This window comes from Panthera tigris, chromosome X (genome assembly GCF_018350195.1).
Source record: "Panthera tigris isolate Pti1 chromosome X, P.tigris_Pti1_mat1.1, whole genome shotgun sequence".
NCBI lineage: Eukaryota > Metazoa > Chordata > Mammalia > Carnivora > Felidae > Panthera > Panthera tigris.
Window position 1 is genome coordinate 54890972 of NC_056677.1, and position 20911 is coordinate 54911882.

General features: G+C 37.4%; 1 protein-coding gene across 1 annotated transcript in view; it reads right to left on the reverse strand.

Moving 5' to 3' along the window:
• The window catches only part of OPHN1 (oligophrenin 1), a 564403-nt gene that overhangs the window by 131191 nt on the left and 412301 nt on the right, over window positions 1-20911 (reverse strand). The window contains exon 19 of the mRNA XM_042974015.1: window positions 6705-6864. Within this exon, the coding sequence (XP_042829949.1) occupies window positions 6705-6864 (160 nt within the window). The remainder of the gene's footprint in view (window positions 1-6704; window positions 6865-20911) is intronic.

The window sequence follows — 20911 nt, forward strand, 5'->3', positions numbered from 1 at the left end:
GGATGGAGAAACTGGTTGCTCACTTCATTCTTCCTTTCCTGGTGAGGGGAAGGTTTTCTAGCTGGGAAATTCCTTCTTGGCACTGAACAACACTATCTTGTAGAATGGGATGATGTAAGCAAAATGAAGTTAGTTTTCTTTCTCTTCTTATGCAGTTATTCTCAGATTTTTTAGTTCCATTGTGTTGCTAAAACTACCTATGTGAATTCTAGAGGTCTCCAAGAGCTATTTTTGCTCACAGATATCTATACAATCATTGATAACATTGGAGGATGGGGTAGCTGGGTTCTTCAATCTTGCCATTATTCCCTCCAAGCCTTATGTTGCTTTTTTGTTAATGATTTTTAGTTTTATTCCATTGGGGTCAGTAAAACACCATGCATACTTTTATTTTTTAATGTTTTTGGTTTGTTATATGGCCCAGGATATGGTCTATCTTGGTATGTGTTCCATGGCTACTTGAAAATAATGTGTATTCTGCTGTTGGTGGCTGGAGCATTGTATAAATCCTGTTGGTTGATAGTGTTCTTGAATTCTTCTAAATATTTTATGATTTTCTATCTAGTTGCTCTTTCAGTTGTTGAGAGGGTTATTAAAGTCTTCAAGTATAATTGTGGATTTTTCTATTTTTCCTTTCAGCTCTATAAATTTTTGTTTCATGTAATTTGAAGGTTTATTGTTACTACATAAACATTTAGGATTGCTATGTCTTCTTGAACACTTTTTAGAATTCCAGTTTATCTACAGTGTTTCTGAGTGTACCTCTTTGTATAGATTTTTAGTGGTTGCATTAGGTATACATATATACTCATCACAGGTTACAGGTGTCAATATTTTACCTGTTTGGTTAAATGTACAAACCTTACCTCCTTTGATATTCTTTATACTCCTTCTTTTATAAAACAATTGTCTTAAACACTTCTTTCACATACATTTAGAATCACATCAGATCATACTGTAAATTTTATTTCAATAAAGCTGGAAAAATTGCTTTAACCATCAAACATAATTGAGAACACTCAAGAGGAAAAGGAAAGTCTATTAAATTTACCCATATTTTTGTTTTTCCTATTGTTTATTTTTCCTTCCTGATATTCCAAGATTCCTTCTTTTATTGTATCTTTTTTGTTTAGAGAACTCCCTTTAGCCATTTTTTACGATAGGACTGCTGGCTACATTTTCTCTTAGTCTTCTATTGTTCTAGCCTTAGTCTTCTGTTGTTTGGATTCTGTTATTCTAACAGTTCAGTTTCTTTCTTTTTCTTTCAGAGAAGAGAGAGAGAGAGAGAGAGGTTGAGAGAGAGAGAGAGAGAGGGAGAGTGCCAGGGAGGGCCAAAGAGAGGGAGATAATCTTCACACTGGGTGCGGAGCCTGATGTGGAGCTCAATCTCACAACCATGAGATCATGACCTGAGTTAAAATCAAGAACCAGACACTTAACCAACTGAGCCACTCAGATACCCCTTAGTTTTTTTCCCCTGTCCTCCCCCATTCTATTGTTAAGCCCATCCACTGGTTTTTAGAATATAGTTTATTGTATTTTTCAGTTCTATAATTTTCACTTGGTTATTTTTTATATCTTTTATATCATTTTTATACCCTCTATTTAGTTGCTGAATCTGTATTTCTTTGAAGAAACTTTTTATTACTTTGCTGAGATTCTCTTTTTTTTTTCTTTCAAATGTATTCCTAATGGTTCATTAAAGCATTTTTATAATGGCTACTTTAAAATTCTTGTCAGATAATTAGCATCTGTGTCATCTTGGTGCTGATATTCATTGATGGTCTTTTCTCATTCATGTTGTAATCTTCCTGGTTCTTGGTATTATTTTGACAAATGATTTTCAACTGAAGCCTGCAGACTTGGGGTATTATGTGACTCTTGTTCTTACTTGTATCTTCGGTTATAGCCAGCTTCCTCTGACACTGGCACTATAGGGAAGAAGGAGCACTGCCTCATTACTGCCAGGACTGAGTGAAAGTCCAGGCCTCTATTGACATTCCAATGGAAGGGAAGAACTTCTTGTTACTGATAGGTAGGAGTTCAGACTTCCCACTTAGGCCTCTGCTGATACCTCTCTGGCTGGAGGGAGATGGATATCTCATTTTTCTTCCCAAAATGGTATCCTCTACACTGACACTACAGTGTGCTAGCCATATTACCACTGAATGGTGGTTAAAAATCTGTATTTCTACCAGGTCTCCTCTGATGCTACTCCAGTGCCAAATAGGTATGGTTGTCCAGGTGCTTCATGTGGTCTCCACTGACATGATTAGGAGTGTGGGAAAGTGTCTCATTACCACCAGGTGAGGATGAAATTCTGGCTCCTCACTTGGTATTCTTGAGACTACCACATGGAGTCAGGGGAGGGAGGCTCAGGTGCCTTGTTACAGACTTGCAAAGGTAGGAGTCTACCTTCCCTGTGCAGTCTTTGCTGGAAGGGGTGGGAGTGGGGCCACAATTTTTCTGTACTATTTTGCTGGAGTAGAGATGTTATTATCTGAACATTTTCTGTGTTGTGGGGCTGTCCCTTTCCTGGTCCTTTGACTAGAGAGTGTAGGCTTTTGTTGACACCTTTTTTTGACTGCACCTGTTGGTGTTCTTAGGCTGTCAGCTTCTACACTACCCAATCTGGAAGACATGAGGCAAAAACAAAATCCAGATGACTCAAGGCCATGTCATTCCTCAGGTCCTAAGGTTCCTAGCCAATCTGGTCTGCCTTCCTCCCTCCATATTTAGAGTATTCTTGTGACTGATTATGTGTGTGTGTGTGTGTGTGTGTGTGTGTGTGTGTGTGTGTGTGTTTTCTTTATGGTATTTTTTGGCATGTACATCTATTGCTTATATTTTTAAAAAATTAACAACTTTTAAAGCAGTAGATTATGTTCAGTGATTGTCCTACATAACATGTCTTGATAAATTGAGACTACTCTTCACTCTTTCCTTCCTAAGACTCTCTCTTTTCCAGGGGTCTGTGGCTCCCCTATCTCCTAGTTCTTTCATTGACGATTCCTTCTAAATGTGTTTTATAATCTCTTCTATTGGCCCTTCAAACATTGGTACTCCTTACATTTCAATTCTTTGTCTAATATTTATTGTCTCACTACACGTATTCCATAGGCAAGAATATTTACTCACATTGTCTTAAACACCATCTCTATGTTGTTGACGTCAACTCTATTTCTCTAATCCTTCTTCTCTGACCTCAGATGTTTCACAGACATATCTATCTTAACTTGTTGTAAACTGAGTTTCTCCTCTCCCTCACCCGTATGTATCTCAGTAAATGGCAATTTCATCCTTCCAATTGCTCAAATTAAAAAAAAAAAATCTTGAAGTCACCCATGACTCCTCTCTTTCTCCAACATTTCACATGTGATTTGTCAGCAAATCCTGTTGGCTCTGACTTCAAAATATATTTAGAATGTGACCACTTCTTACCATCTCCACTATTACTACCCTCATGCAAGATACAACCTTTTTTGATTGCATTACTGAAACAGCTTCCCAATCAGTCTCCTTCCTTCTACCCTTATATCCACACAGTATCCAGAATAGTCCTGTTAAACATAAGTCAAATTGTGTTATTTCTCTGGTCAAAAACCTCCTTATATCTTACTCAGATACAGCAAAGTCACAAAGTACTTCCAATGGATTCTAAGGACATATTGGAATCTACTCAGCTTCCCTTCTCTATTTTCTTTCTGACTCCATCTTCTTGTTTTTTTTTTTTTCTTAATCTTTTCTAGCTAATCAGGCCTCCTTTTTGTACTTTGAACATGATAGGCACACTTCTGCTTCAGGGATAATATACTTACCATTTCCTCAGCATAAAATGCTTTTCCCTCAGATATCTGAATGAAATCACTCCTTTATTTCCTATGGATCTCTGCTCAAAAGTTGTCTTCTCAGTGAGGTCTTCCTGTATTTAAAATTGGAAAACCACTTTCCAATCCTTCCTATTCCCCTTATCTGTTTTATTTTTCTTCTTAATGCCCATTACCATCTAACATACTATGTATTTTACTCATTTTAAATACTGTTTTTCTACTTTTAGAATGTAAATTCCATGAGGGTTGTATCTCCAGGCCCAAAAATAGTAACTGGCAGGGGCACTTGGGTGGCTCAGTCTGTTAAGCATCTGACTCTTGATTTCGGCTCAGGTTCATGAATTCAAGCCCCACGTTGGTCTCTGCACTGACAGCATAGGGCCTGCTTGGGATTCTCCCTCTCCTCTCTCTGCCCCTCCCCCATTTGCACTCGTTCTCTCTAAATAAATAAATAAATAAATAAATAAAATAAACTTTAAAAATAAAACAATAAAATAGTACCTGGCAAATAGTAGTTACTCAATACATATTGGTTGAATGAATATCAATTAGTCAATTAATTAATAAATGAAATTTGGGCTTTAGATCAAGAGTCAGGAAATTACAGCCCATAGGCCTGCTCCCTGTTTTGTAAATAGAGTTTTATTGGAATACTCATTTGTTTACATGTTTTTCCAATACAAAGGTAGAGTTGAACAGTTGTGAAAGATTTCTATGATCTGTGAAGCCTGAAACATTTACCATATTGTTCTTTAAGAAAAGTTTGTTACTCTTTACTTTATATAGTCAACTACTTCCTAGATACTGCCTTCTGGATATCCTTCAGGAATCTCAAGTCCAACCTGCCCCTAATTAAGTTTTTTTCCCCCCATCTTTCCCAAAACTTTAACATTCTGTATTTTTATATGTGTGAAGGACAGTCCCATCCATCCAGTCAGCCACATCAGAAATCCAGAATTCAGACATCTTCCTCTCCCACAATTTCCATTTCCAATAACTAAGTCTTATACTTTTCCCTCTCTATTCTTTTTCCCACCACCCTGACTCAGACTACAGCTGTTTATTGCTCTCACTATAACACTACCCTCCCTCTCTGTGGTCTCTCTTTCACACCACAGTCAAGATAATGCCTTCCAAATGTAAGTCTATCCATCATACTATTCTACTTTTATGAAATGCTTTCCCAAGCTTGCAGGAACAATTCCAAACATTCCAAACTCCTCAACTAGGCAGAGTTTAGTCCTTTTAGGACCTGGCCCCTGTCTGCCTCCAATCACATCTCTGGCCACTGCTATTTTCATTTCATGTTCCAACAATACCAAATTACTTGAAGTTTTAGGCCCTTGGGCCTTTGTTCATTCTGGGTCAACTCCTCGAAAATTCCTCTTCCTATTTTCCTTTATTTCCACCTTCAGTATTAACGTAAGCTGTACTTCTCTGAAAGTACCCATCCTTGACAATCCCAAAGTGCCCTCTATGCCTAACAATATCACTGTTCAAAAATTATTGGTGAGGCAGCACTGATTAAGGATTAAGTGATTAAGGATTTCTATGCTACTTGGATATAAACCCCAGCTCTGTTATTAGCTAAATGACCTTGGACATGTGTCTGTCACATAGTACAGGTTTATTATCATCTTCACATTTTAGCTGAAAAAATGACTATCATAGAAGTTGTTTGATGTAACACAGATAATATAACAGAAAATGCCAGCTGTTATCCAATATACATTCTCTCATTTTTCTTTTAGCATAAGAACTAAAGTCTTATCTTCGCATATGAAGTGTCCCAAATAAAAACTACACTTCTCTAATTCTCTTATAGCCAGATGTGACCAGGGAATTAAATTCTGAAACGGTAAATAAAAGTGGTATATGGGGCTTCCAGGTCATGGGCTTAATGGAAAGGTTTGAATCCTTCACTTGACTTTCTTTCAACCTTTTCAAATGATATAACACAGAAGGTATTTGGCCATGCAGATGAAGCAGCACCTTGGAGATGGCAGAACAACAAGAAAGAAGGAACCTGAGTTCCTGCTCATGTCAAGTCACCATACCAGCCCTGAAACACTTCACTGGACTATTCCACAATCAAATAATAAGTGTCTCTTTTGTTGGAGCCACTGTGTTTGTATGTGGAGTCTTAGAGGCCTAACCTGTATCCCCCCAAATACAGCTAGTAAGTGGCAGAGCTTGGATTTGAACTGTGGATGCTATCCGAGTTATATCATTAGCCCCCTCCCCTGCAAAAAGTTTTTATTGAATTATGTTTTTCTAGGATGGTACTGGCTGCTAGAAAGCTTAGAGGTTGATGAAGGGCCATCTGTAACAAGTGTACAGGACTTGTCAATAAATATTTCTTGTCTAGCCTCATTCCTGGGTACATTTTCTGTCTCTATCCTTATTTCTCCTTTTCCATTTGACCTAATTATTATGTACAATACTTCATATTTTATATGCCATATAAAATATACCACCCTAATTTTTTTTTAATGAAATGAGGTTTAAATAAGTATTAGTATTGTTTTATTTATGGTTTCATTGTACATGCACCACTTTTATATCTATCATTTTCATTTGTTTATATGGCTATCACCATATTACACTGTTAGCTCCATAAAGGCATGAATAGTTTTTGTTTTTTCTTCTTCTATATCGTGTAGCCTGGTGCCTAATAATAATTATAGAATTGAGCAATATTTTCTAAATGAATGAATTTCACAGTGTGAGAAATGTTATTAAATGCCATTGTGTCAAAACGGAATTTCCTTCCATTATCAATTTGAGCCAGGGAGGGAGACACAACTCTAAAAGGTGCCAAGGGGAAAGTGTCACATGCTTGGAGAAGTGATGGTGAGAACAGGGAATGCATACCTTGACAAAGTGCTCGATTAGGATTTCCACCACAATGTTCTGGAATTTGATGTTCATCATGGCAGCAACAGTGTCCTCCTGAGCTCTCATCAGTGTGGGCCCAAAGATCACCCCCATGTTAGAGGGGGTCATAAGATTCTCTTTGCTGTGCTCACATACACTGCCAAAAGAGGAAGAAAATGATTAACAAGACTTTCTCCAAGACCCCTTGTAACCAACCAAGACTGTGTTAGCTGATATAGGGGGTAAGAGAAACTAAATAGTAAGGAAAAAAAGGAGAGTCCAAAATATATATGAGAATAAAATACTACAAAAGAAGCAAATAGCAAAGAATAAAAGTTAGTATATAATTAGGGGCCAAAGTGAGACACATCTAACTTAGTAGCACTGTAGGAGTTACGAGAAGGAGGGTGGGCAGCTATAGTTAGAAAGTATTTGGGAAGACAGGAGAAAAGCAAGACAGCATTCCAGGCAAGAAGTACAGCATGTATAAAGCACATATAAAAAACAATAAAGCACACAGATAAATGTATACCAGCTTCGCCAGTCAGGAATCTAGCATTTTCCCTACCCCTAGTTTGAAAGCAAAAAACTCTAAGGGCTGGAAGGGATACTTTTTTTTTTTTTCAATATACGAAGTTTATTGTCAAATTGGTTTCCATAAAACACCCAGTGCTCATCCCAAAAGGTGCCCTCCTCAATACCCATCACCCACCCTCCCCTCCCTCCCACCCCCCATCAACCCTCAGTTTGTTCTCAGTTTTTAAGAGTCTCTTATGCTTTGGCTCTCTTCCACTCTGACCTCTTTTTTTTTCTTCCCCTCCCCCAAGGGTTTCTGTTAAGTTTCTCAGGATCCACATAATAGTGAAAACATATGGTCTCTGTCTTTCTCTGTATGGCTTATTTCACTTAGCATAACACTCTCCAGTTCCATCCACGTTGCTACAAAGGGCCATATTTCATTCTTTCTCATTGCCACGTAGTACTCCATTGTGTATATAAACCACAATTTTTTAATCCATTCATCAGTTGATGGACATTTAGGCTCTTTGCATAATTTGGCTATTGTTGAGAGTGCTGCTATAAACATTGGGGTACAAGTGCCCCTATGCATCAGTACTCCTGTATCCCTTGGGTAAATTCCTAGCAGTGCTATTGCTGGGTCATAGGGTAGGTCTATTTTTAATTTTTTGAGGAACCTCCACACTGTTTTCCAGAGTGGCTGCAACAGTTTCATTCCCACCAACAGTGCAAGAGGGTTCCCGTTTCTCCACATCCTCTCCAGCATCTATAGTCTCCTGATTTGTTCATTTTGGCCACTCTGACTGGCGTGAGGTGATATCTGAGTGTGGTTTTGATTTGTATTTCCCTGATAAGGAGCGACGTTGAGCATCTTTTCATGTGCCTGTTGGCCATCCGGATGTCTTCTTTAGAGAAGTGTCTATTCATGTTTTCTGCCCATTTCTTCACTGGGTTATTTGTTTTTCGGGTGTGGAGTTTGGTGAGCTCTTTATAGATTTTGGATACTAGCCCTTTGTCTGATATGTCATTTGCAAATATCTTTTCCCATTCCGTTGGTTGCCTTTTAGTTTTGTTGGTTGTTTCCTTTGCTGTGCAGAAGCTTTTTATTGGAAGGGATACTGTAAACTAGCCCTTTATCACTGTCCTCATTTTACAGATGAAATCACACACACACACACACACACACACCAAAACAAACAAAAACAAAAACAAAAACAAAACAAAACAAAGAGCTCCAAAGAAGGAAAGGAATTTCCCTGAAGTCACCATTAGTCTCATCAGAGTAGAGCCTGTAATCACTAATGTTCTAATCCCTAGTCCCTCTCCTTGCTTAAATTCTCTTTAGGGGTTTCCTACCATTTATAGGATAGGACCAACTCTTCAAAGTTGCAACTTGATGCCTGTTTCTAATCCCAATGCACAGCTTGGACTCTGAAGCTTATCTGGGTTTGAATCCTAACACTACCACATAGCTGTGCAACAGTGTTAGTAACCTAACCTCTCTGGGATTCAATTTTTCCACATGCAAAAATAGTATCCACCTTAGAGGGAAGTTGCATAGAGCTAAATTGCTTCAGCATGGTATCCTGGAAATACTGCATCAGAAAGATCTGATGTTATTGTTACCTCTACAGGAGGCTCCATTCAGGCTCTGCTGGCCTTTGACACTCTTGATATATTACACTGCTTAGATTAACATGGCTGTACCATGTTGTTACATGCCACTCCTTCTGCGTAGAATGTCTCCTTCTTCCTGGATCTAAAGAATGTCTATCCTTTGAGATACACTTCAGATGATATATCCTTCAGAGCTATCACAGCCCATTTTCTTCTTGATTGATACCATTGGCAAGCAAGTATGTTACGATTTTCTGTTTTTTTTTTTATCTGCCTCCTTTACTAGGTGGTAAACAACTTCCAAGTGTGTGTGACTCATACACATCAGGTGCCAATTAATTATTTTTCATGGAAATAAATGCTTCTAGTGCTTTTTCAAATACTACTGGAGGAACCAAATGAAAGATTAACAGCTGTTTGGTCAGTTTGGCTGTGGGGTGGGGAGGTAAGGCTATGAGACCACCCACCACAAACACTAATTTTCAAAACTCCCTGCTCAGGTAAAGACCCCTGAGAGGTTGACCCCATCAACAGGTTCTTGTTACTAACTGGATAATTGGGAGGGACAGAATCCCTAGACAAATCCTAATGTTAAGCCAATGACAAAGGCTGGTGAAATTCACATGATGATGAACAGCAACAATGCATAGGCATTTGTTATTGCTGGGCTGGTTATGGGTCCCTTTTAACAGTTTAAATATTTCTACAATTAACCCTTACTTTTTTAAATTTTTTTTACATTTGTTTATTTTTGAGAGACAGAGAGAGACAGAGTGTAAGCAGGGGAGGGGCAGAGAGAGAGGGAGACACAGAATCAGAAGCAGGCTCCAGGCTCCGAGCTGTCAGCACAGAGCCCAACGCGGGGCTCAAAACCACAAACTGTGAGATCATGACCTGAGCCAAAGTCGGATGCTTAACTGACTGAGCCACCCAGGTGCCCCAATTAACCCTTATTTAATGACAGAATTTTTTGAAATGTTAAAATGGAAAAACAACTCTATACAGCCACCAAGAGATCCAGAATGGCTAAACCACTAGTAGCAAGGCAAGGGCACTCCTGAGAAGATAGCCTCCAACATGTGTGAATGCTTATCTCCTTATGTGAGCTTTGAAAGGAACTGACTTTGATTGAAGGTGCCAAAGCTTGCTTAATCCTCCCAACTCCAAAAAAGGCAGAGTGTTTTATCTCTGAAGCCTAGGTTCATAGAGGGTAAAGCACTTAATCAAGATCACAGAGTTTGTGAATACATGAAAATACAGGGATTGAAACCTATATTTGTTTGGCCACAAGTCTTACAGTCATTCTATTGCCTCCCACTGCCTGCTTGTTTAATTCCTCTCAAGAAATCAAAACCCGTGTGGGGACCCTTTAAGCTAAAACCACCTTCTATTTCTCTAAGGGAGGTTGCTGGTGATGTGGGAAACAAAGGGAAATGAAAAATTAAATTTCCTTACTGCCTATTGACAAGTCCTTGAAACAGGCAGAGTGATATTCCTCTAGGAACTGAGCGGCTTCAATGATGATATGTTGCTCAGGGGAAAAGGCAATCTTAGCTTAACATTATCCTGACCCCCAAGGACACTGTAAATCTACTTTAACATATAAAAATTCCTTTGGAATCTTCCTTTATCTCTACCCCCCAAGATATATGTTGGTAACCATCCTCCAAGCATATGGCCCACTGATATACATCTTAAGGGTCTCCTGACTGAATTTTTACTAAACAATAATGAATGACCTTTTCCTAACAGCAGCTAGCCCCTCAAGGTCCTGGAAACCTTGTTTCCAAAATACCTTAGAGACTTATGCTATCCCTGACCCCCCTCCCAACCTGAAGATACATAATCACTCACTCTTCGCAACCCCAGTGCAGCTATTTCTGTCCACAGGTCCTGTCCCTGTGCTTTAAGAAAATCACCTTTTTCCACCAAAGACATCTTAAGAATTCTTTTTTTGCACCAAAGATGTCTCAAGAATTCTTTTTGGTCATCAGATCCAGACTCCCACCACTCCAAAACCCCATCACTGGTATCCCATTTAGGACATTCTTTTACTTCTTGGCCTTCTTATGATAGGAAAAGATAGGATAAGATAGGCAGAGAGGGAAAGATTAGGACCTGAGGTCCCTGGGTGGGGAAAAACAAATTTTGGAACAATTCTAGGAATGTCTAACTGCAGCAAAACCCCTCGGATATAAGGTCCCTCTTAAGAATGTAACAGATACCACCTACTCCCTCTCATGTTCCCCCCAGGAATTTGACAATCAACATACCTAACTAAAAAAAGTAAACCATAAAACTTATGTTATATGAGGGACAGTCTGACCAATCTGATTCCTCACACAATAGAACTGAACCAATCAGGAATGGACAACCCAGAACCTAGAGTTGTCAAGCCAATAACGATGAGACCTGAGAAGAAAGGGGGAAGGGAAGGGAGGTGACCAGAACCCTATAAAACAAGGACATCCCCTCTCTGTAAAGACAGTTTTAATAATATTCTTCTTTCCTAATGTTATACCCTAATAAACTTTGGCCTGCTGCTCATTTTGTGTTCACCTCTTCATTCTTCGAAGTGGCGAGACAATGAACCCTGGGTATTGATGTAAAAAATCCCACAACACTATAAGATTTGGAAGATAACCTATTTCTGGGTAGATTTCTTTGCATCTGACATATTTCCTTTGAATATACATTTTGAGAACCATTAGGGGGCATAAGTCACACCCCAAACCATAAGATGAATAAAACTAAAAGGGCACTGTGAGTAGTCAATTAGGTAGGAGTTTGTGATATGATTTGACAGCAAATAAACCTTAAATTCTCTAGTCCACATGGACTAAAAACAATGGGTACAAATTCTTGAACATCAATATTTTTTTAAAAAGTGGATATCAGAGGGAAGTTGTAAAAAGCTTCCAGTTGAGGGAAAAATAATTTTTATTTGAGAGTCTATAAAATAGAACAACCTTATGATCCAGAAATCCCATTTCTGGAAATATATCCTGATGAGAGAAAAACTCTCTAAAGGCCTATATACAAGGGAAGCCATTTTAGATTTCTTATTTAGCATGAATGTACATAAACTTTGTTAAAATCAGAAGCCTGATATATGGCTTACCACACATACATTGTACACTTGCTTTGTGAATGAGTAGCATAAAGGAAAACCATCTTGTCCTTGAGATATTGGTCAATGTTCCTACTCCCTATGATGAGGAGAACAAAGGCAAGAAAAACATAGATAAAATTAAATTTTCTTACAACTTGCAGCCGATTGATAAACGCCTGAGACATGCAGAGTGTGAAATTCCTCAAGAAACTCAGGCCTGACTTAATCTTGATGTTCTGCCAGAGACTAAAAGCAACCTTAGCTTGACAATAGTCAGACCTCCAGGATCCTGTAAGTCTTCTTTAACATATGGAAATCCTTTTAGAGACTTCCTTTATTCCTACCCCCCAACTTGAAAGTATATAGTCAATCAATCCTCACAGTCACAGTGCATCTCTTCCTGTCTGGGGGTCTTGTCCCATGCTTTAATGAAAACACCTTTTTGCACTGAAAATGTCTCAAGAATTCTTTCTTGACCATTTGCTCAGTGGCCCTACATCACCTGTATTCATGATAAAACTCGTGATTCCTGCCTATCTTCAAAATATATAATATTTTGAGCTTTTATAAGATGTAAAAAACTATATAGCCTTGTAAAAACTGTTAATTTTCTGGAGCACTTTCTTCCTTGTGAAGACTATGTTTCCTGAGCAACTGTCCTTATCTTGGGCTCAAATAAAACTCTATTTCTACTTCTGGAGATTCCTTTTTTAAAGTTTATTTATTTGTTTTGAGAGGGGGGGTTACACACATAGTGGGGAGAGACAGAGAGAGAGAGAGAGGGAGAGAATCCCAAGCAGTTTCCATGCTTGCGCTGAGCCCAATGCAGGTCTCAATCTCATGACCCTGAGATCATGACCTGAGCCGAAACCAAGAGTCAGACGCTTACACTGACTGAGCCATCCAGGCGCCCCTACATTTAGAGATTCTAAAATGTTTGTTCACTTTGCATAGACAATCCAAATGAAATTAAATCACTATCTCAAAAAGATATCTGCACTCCCATTGCAGCATTATTCACAATAGCCAATATTTGGAAGCAACCTAAGTGTCCAACAATAGACAAATAGGTAAATATACACATACAATGGAATGTTTATCAGCCTTAAAAAGGAAGCAAATTCTGCCATTTGCTACAACATGGATGCACCTAGAAAACATGTTAAGTGAAATAATCCAGCCACAGAAAGACAAAATTATCTTGCTTATATGTGGAATCCAAAAATAGTCAAACATAGAAACAGAGAGTAGAATGGTGGTTTCCAGGAGCTGCGGGAGGGGGAAATGGGGACATGGTGGTCAAGAGGTGCAATGTTTCAGTTATAGAAGATGATTAAGTTCTGGAGATCTAATGTATAGCAATGCGAATAGAATTAACAATACTGTACTGTACAGTTGAAATTTGCTAAGAAGGTAAATCTTATGGGTTATCACTACAACAAGAAGAAAATGAAATTATGTGAGTTGACAGATGTTGTTGTGGCAACCATTTCATAACATATATATATATATATATATATATATATATATATATATATACATATACCAGCCATCAAGTTGTATATGTATCTTAAATATATATAATTTTATTTATAATTTCATATATAAATTTTATTTGTCAATTATATGTCAGTAAATATGGAAAACATAAAAACTGAAGAAGTTCATTAAAGCTGGTTCCATCACTTATGTGCTGTGTGAATTTTGGTATATCTTTTTCTATCCTTAGATATCTATTCTCTCGTCTGTAAAATGAGCAAGTTATTATGTGAACTAAAGAGGCTCCAAGATCTGCCATCTAATGAATCTAAGAAAGCTGTCTCTTGAAAGTAATGGGAAAAAAAGAAAGCTACACATTATGTATCTACTGTTGGAAGAACACAGGACAATGTATAAAGTGTGCTTGTCTTCCCCACTCTAAACACCACCACCACCACCATCACCAAAAACCCAAAACAAAAAAAGCACACACAAAAGAAAACCCCAAAACCAAATATTTCAAAAAAAATAAAAAAAAGAACTGGAATCAGAGCAAGCCTCTTGATTCAACCATAGCAAACTTTGAAAAACAAATGATCTGTTTCCATTAATCAAGAAATTACAAGAAAAAAAAGATGAAGAAACTTTTATATTGGGAACATGGTAAAAACATAGAAGCCCTATCCTATATTGTATTAAGATTTGGCCTCTGTGTTCATTAGCCTTCTAAGTGCTTATGATACACACAAAAGCTTCAGAACTACTGCTATAGATTGGGGCTCATCAAACTACAGCTGTTGAGCCAAATGTAACCTACCACCTGTTTTGGTAAATAAAGTTTTATTGGAGCATAGCTCTGCCCATTTGTTCACATATTATCAATGGATACTTTCGTACTGCAAAGGTAGAACTGAGTAGTTGTGACAGCATCCATATAATTCACAAAGCCTAAAATATGTACAGTATAATCCTTTGTGGAAAACATTTTCTGACCTCTGTTAAAGATTAAAATAGGTTTAAAAACATTTCAATAGATACTATGTATGTATAGTATTTGCATCCTGATTCAAGGAAAAACCACATGACATATTTGAGACTACTGGAAATTTGAACACAGAATAAATAATAATATTAAGTAATTATTACTAACTTATGTTTAGGCATGATAATTATATTGTATTTATATGTAAAAATAGTTTTAATTATTTCAATATACATACTAAAATAGTTATGGATGAAATAATATGATGTCTTGGATTTACTTCAAAATAATATGGGGGAAGGTGGGTAGAAATATAGATGAAACAAGATTGGCCACATCAGTTGGCCACAAAAGTTGATAACTTTTGAAGCTGGGTGATATACACATGAGAGTTCCTTACACTATTTATTCTATTTCTGTATACACTTGAAATTTTGCATAATAAAAAGGAATTTTTAAGGGACAAGATACTAATAGAGGGAGAGAGTGAGTCAGTGTCTGTCACAAAGTGAGCAGTTTCCATGGGTGCCCTTAAGGTTAGATAGGTTTGTTTCCTCTACTGATGTTATATTATCTGTAAATTTTTTGCTTTACTTTACTTTTTATTTTCATTTCATTTCTTTTCATTTTTCAACTGTAATTTACTTTAAAAATACTTCAACACAGTCAGTGCAATGTCCTGAATTTCATCAATGTCATCAATTGCAACCACATCATCATTTTATGGATCACTAAGTATGAAAAACAATCAGTTTATTGTCAAATTATATAATATCATAAAACATTTTAATAGAACCTAAGCTCAACAATGAACATCATTTAACCAAATGACTACAAAATGAGTGGCTATGACCAAGTTCATGCATGTAAAGGTTATGACATTATATCAAAACTGCTCTGCTGCCTGACAACAGTAATTTTAAGAAACTATTGATTCTTTTTAAAAATGTTTTTAAAATATTTTTAATGTTTATTTTTTGTGAGAGAGAGAGAAAGAGAGAGAGACAGAAAGACAGAATGAAAGTGGGGGGGACAGAGAAAGAGGGTGACACAGAATCCGAGGCTTTGAGCTGTCATCACAGAGCCCAATGCGGGGCTTGAACTCACGAACTGCAAGATCATGACTTGAGCCAAAGTCAGATGCTTAACTGACTGAGTCACCCAAGTGCCCCAAGAAACTATTGATTCTAAGATGCATTTGGAATTCAGGTTACAACTAGAAAAAAAGTGCCCCTTAAAATTGATAAAATTTGATATATGTTAGTTTTCATGCATACTCTAGGATAGGTTAGTTATAACTGTAGTATTCTAATTGTAAATACATGCTTACATACAGTAGGAGTGATTGATTACTATTTTAAAAACTAATCAGAAGGCAGAGGGATTACTATAAGCTTCAGACAACTGCACCTCCAATCAACACCAGAGGCTTTTTAAATTAGCATGATTGATGGTAAAGTGATTTCTCATTGCTTAGATGTGTCAAGATACTATATATGGAGTGACTACAAATATTGTATGGACACTACCAAACTTGCATAGATAGGTTAGAAGAATAGAGCAATGGTCAATCATAACATCAGTAGGGTGGACCAACAAATATGCATCTTCAAATGTGATATACCACATGGGACACAACACTGTCTATTATATGTTCTAGTCAAAAAATAGTTAATTTGAATTCAACTAGTCTTTAAATATAATCTCTACTTTAGCAGAAATAAAGGAGATATGGGAATAAGCTGAACAAAATGACACTAAAGAAAGTAGACACAAGTAGTAAGGCTCTGCAGGAAAAATGGTGGATCTAGTCTTATCAATAAGCCAAAGTCAATAAAAAAGGGACTGTGCTAGAATTTTTGAATATGAAAATAATATATGAGGTAGATATAATGTGTGGCACTCTATGGAGTACAAGATTGAACACACCATCTACACAGGGAATTTTTGGTTCAATGGGAAAATGATAATATTTCTGAAAAGTAGAAATAGTTGAACTGAAAAAAATAAGTTGCAGAATACCATAATCTCATTTTGGTAAAAAAAATGCAAATTGTGTGTGTGTGTGTGTGTGTGTGTGTGTGTGTGTGTATCAATACACATTCACAGAAGGATCTGAAAAAATGCACTAATTATTAATAGCAGTGATTTTGGATACTGGGGATAAAGAGCTTTTACTTTTAATTTTTTCTGTATTTTCTAATCTCTATAATGTACAGTATTGCTTCAGAAGTAACAGATGTGTTATTACAAAAATAAGAATGTAGTAAACCAAAGAGCCACACCTTTTAGAATCATAGCCCAGGCCTATGATTACAAAGTAGTCTTTCATTTGAGCATAGAACACAGGATTTTATTGTCTGACTCCAGTTGTGTTGCTATATTATTTATCTCCATCCAGTGAACATTTGATGCAAATGCAGTCAGAGCATCTGAAAGGAAAGAGAACTGGGACTTCATGGAGTTTATAGAAGAGGTTGTTTTTATGCATCAGTAGCAGAAAAAGGCCTGAGTATCACTTCCATTGTAATATTCCTCTGGTAGTGAGGTTGTGGGGAAAGTAACCTGTAGCATTCTCCTACCTCTGATTAATAGTAACTGTAAGTACTATTCAAAAAGAACTGGATATTTGGGAACCTCATATTGGCTGAGGAAAGTTTGTGTCTGTCTGTTATTACCTTAGAAAATGAGTTGGCAGTGGGAATACTTTACAAAGGCAAAGATATAATTATATATAGATTAGCAAACAGCGGTTGGCAGGCAGAATAATTATGTGAATTTTAAAAGTACATGGATTTTCCTCTCATGTGTGTATTTCCCTATTAGAATGAAGCCTATTTTTTATTTGAATTTTCCCTACAACTTTTGGTTTATAAAGTTTACAAACACACAAAATACTGAAAAAATTTGTATTATGAACATTCATACTGTCATACCTACATTCAAGAATTAGCATTTTACAAGTGCTTTCCGTCTCTCTCTATATTTTTCTAAATCCTTTAAAAGTAAATTGATCAACTCCAAATACTTCAGTATTCATCTCCAAAGAAAAAGTACACAAAGGGGAGGATCTAAGATGGCAGGGTAGTAGGAGGACCTTAGGCTTGCCTGGTCCCCTGAACTCAGCTAGATAAATATCAAATCATTCTGAATATCCAAAAATAAATGTGAGTACTAAAAGAACAAACTGCACAATTGGAGGGAGAGAAGAGGACACATCATGAAAGGTAGGAAGTGCACAGACATGATTTGGGGGAGAAGAGGATTGTGGGTGCCCCAGAAGGGAGGGAGCCCTGGCCATGGAGACAGGAGAGAGAGAGGAATGCATAGGGGATCGCACAAGGAAAACAATTCCCCAAAGCTACTCACTGGGAAAATAAGAGGGGCTGATTTTTGTGAGGTTTTACAATCATGGGGCTCAAAAGCTAAAGTTTTAGAAGTGTGTGGCATGGCAAGTGTAGAGGCTAGAAGGCTCTGCAGTGCTACTGTAGAGAAGGAGAGCAAATAGCCTAGAAGGAAGACAGCCAGACGGGCAGATGGCATGATCTGAACATCACCTGGGATGCACTACTAGAGATGGTTCCCTGTTTTTGGAGTGCATTTGAAAGAAGTGGCATTGCCTCTGCATGGATAAAGGAGCCTGAAGGCACCATCTCTCTCATTCTCCTCAGCATAAACTGACTTCAGTAAGCAGCACAGTGCCAACACTGGCAGCATAAACCCCTTACACCAAGCCCCATCTTCTTATGCTCAACAGGTGCTGCTTTTCTTGGGTAAGTGTGCTGCTGAAGCAGCACAGCTGGCCCCTCCCCCAGAAGATCAGCACAAACCCCCCCCCCCACACACACACACCATGTGTACAGACCATAGAGTTCTGCAAAGATTTAGCTCTAGTGGAAATAGCATCAGGTCTCTTTCAGCAGGCAGACCAGAGCAACCTAGTTAAAACTCACCACATTATGGCCATGGACCAAACACTCCCCACTGCAGGCAAGAGGAAATTCTGCAGAGGACTGACTTGAGGGGTAGAGCAGCTATAACACAGCAGCAGAGTGCAAAGCATACTCCAGAGACACTTCCTGAAGTGCCAGACCATGGACATTATATGACCTCTACTTCATAAAGCCATTACTCTAAGGATCAGGAAACATAACAGGCTTTCTGAACATACAGAAGAAGACAGATACTTAGACAAAATGCCAAGATGGAAGAATTCATCCCAAAAGAAAGAACAAGAAAAGATCATGGCCAGTGATTTAATGCAAACAGATATAAGTAATATGCCTGCTATGGAATTTAAAGGAACAATAATAAGGATACTATCTGGACTTGAGATAAACATAGAAGACACCAGGGAGTCCCTGACTTCAGAGACAAAGACCTACAAACTAATCAGGCCAAAATTTAAAAAAAATGCTATAATCGAGATGCAAAACAGACTGATTGTAATGACCACAAGGATGGAAGAAGCAGAAGAATGAATAAGTGATATAGAAGATAAAATTATGGAAAATAATGAAACTGAAAAGAAAAGAGAAAGAAAAATATTGGATCATGAACGTACACTTAAGGAACTCAGGACCCCCACAAAGTGGAATACCACTCATATCATAGGAGTCCAAGGGAAAAAAAAGAGAGGGAAAAAGGGCAGAAGATTTATGGAGCAATTTATAGCTGAAAACTTACCTAATCTTGGGAAAGAAATAGATATCCATATCCAGGCCTCACAGAGAACTCTCATCAAAACCAACAAAAGCTGGCCAACACGAAGACATATCATAACTATATTTGCAAAATACAGAGATAAAGAAAAAGTCCTAACAGCAGTAAGACCAAAGAAGTCCCTAACTTACAAAAGAAGACCAATAAGATTAGCAGCAGAAATCTCTGCTAAAACTTGGTAGGCCAGAAGGGAATGCTTGATATACTCAATGTGCTGAATGGAAAACTATGCAGCCAAAAATACTCTATCCAGCAAAGCTGTCACTAAGAATGGAAGAAGAGATAAAGAGTTTCCCAAACAATAACAAAAGTAGTTTGTGACCACTAAGCCAATCCTGCAAGAAATGTTAAAGGGGGCTCTTTGATTGGGAGAGAAAGACCAAAAGGGACAAAGACTATAAAGAAACAGAGAAAATATCCAGAAACAACCAGAAAACAACTAGTGAAATGGCACAAAATTAGTATCTATCTATAGTCACTCTGAATGCAAATGAACCAAATGCTCCAACAAAAAGACATAAGTTGTCAGAATGGATAAAAAAGCAAGACCCATCTTCATGCTGCCTACAAGAGACTCATCTGCAACACAAATACACCTGCAGATTGAAAGTGAGGGGATGGAGAAACATTTATCATGCTAGTGGACATCAAAAGAAAGCCAGAGTAGCCATACTTATATCAGACAGACTAGATTTCAACCCAAAGTCTAACAAGAGATTAAGGGCACTATATCATAAAAAGGGGTATATCCAACAAGAAGATCTAACAAATGTAAATATTTGTGCCCCAAGTTTGGAACACCCAAATATATAAAACAATTATTAACAAACAAAAGGAACTCATTGATAATAATACAATAATAATAGGGGACATGAACACCCCACTTACATCAATGGAAAGACCATTTAAGTAGAAAATCAACAAGAACAATGGCTTTGAGTGACACCCTGGAGCAGATGGACTTAACATATATTCACAACATTCCATCCTAGAGCAACAGAATACACCTTCTTTTCAAATGCACATAGGATTTTTCCAGAAGAGATCACATACTAGATCACAAATCAGGCCTCAACAAATAAAAAAAGAATGAGATCATACCGTGCATATTTTCAGACCACAACACTATGAAACTGAAAGTCAACCATGAGCAAAAAGATTGGAAAGACCACAAATCCACAGAGTTTAAAGAACATCATACTAAAGAATAAATGGGTCAAACAGGAAATCAATGAAGAAATACAAAAAATACATGGAAATAAATGATAATGAAAACATGATGGTCCAAATCTTTGAAATGCAGCAAAAGTGGTCATAAGAGGGAAGTATATAGCAATACAGGCTATATCAAGAAGCAAGAAAAATCTCAAATACACAACCTAATATTATATCTAAAGGAGATAGAAAAACAACAGCAAATGAAGTCTAAGGCCAGCAGAAAAAGGGAAATAATAAAGATTAGAGAAGAAACAAATGATATAGAAACTAAAGAAACAGAACAGATCAATGAAGCCAGGAGCTGGTTCTTTAAAAGAATTAATAAAATTTATAACCCCCAAGACAGACTTAACAGAGAGAGAGAGAGAGAGAGAGAGAGAGAGAGAGAAATGACCCAAATAAGTGAAATCAGGAATGTGATATGACAAATCACAGCTAACACCACAGAAATAAAAACAATTATGAGAATAGTATGAACAATTATATACTGACAAATTGGGCAATCTGGAAGAAATGGACAAGTTCCTAGAAACTCACAAACTATGAAAACGAAAC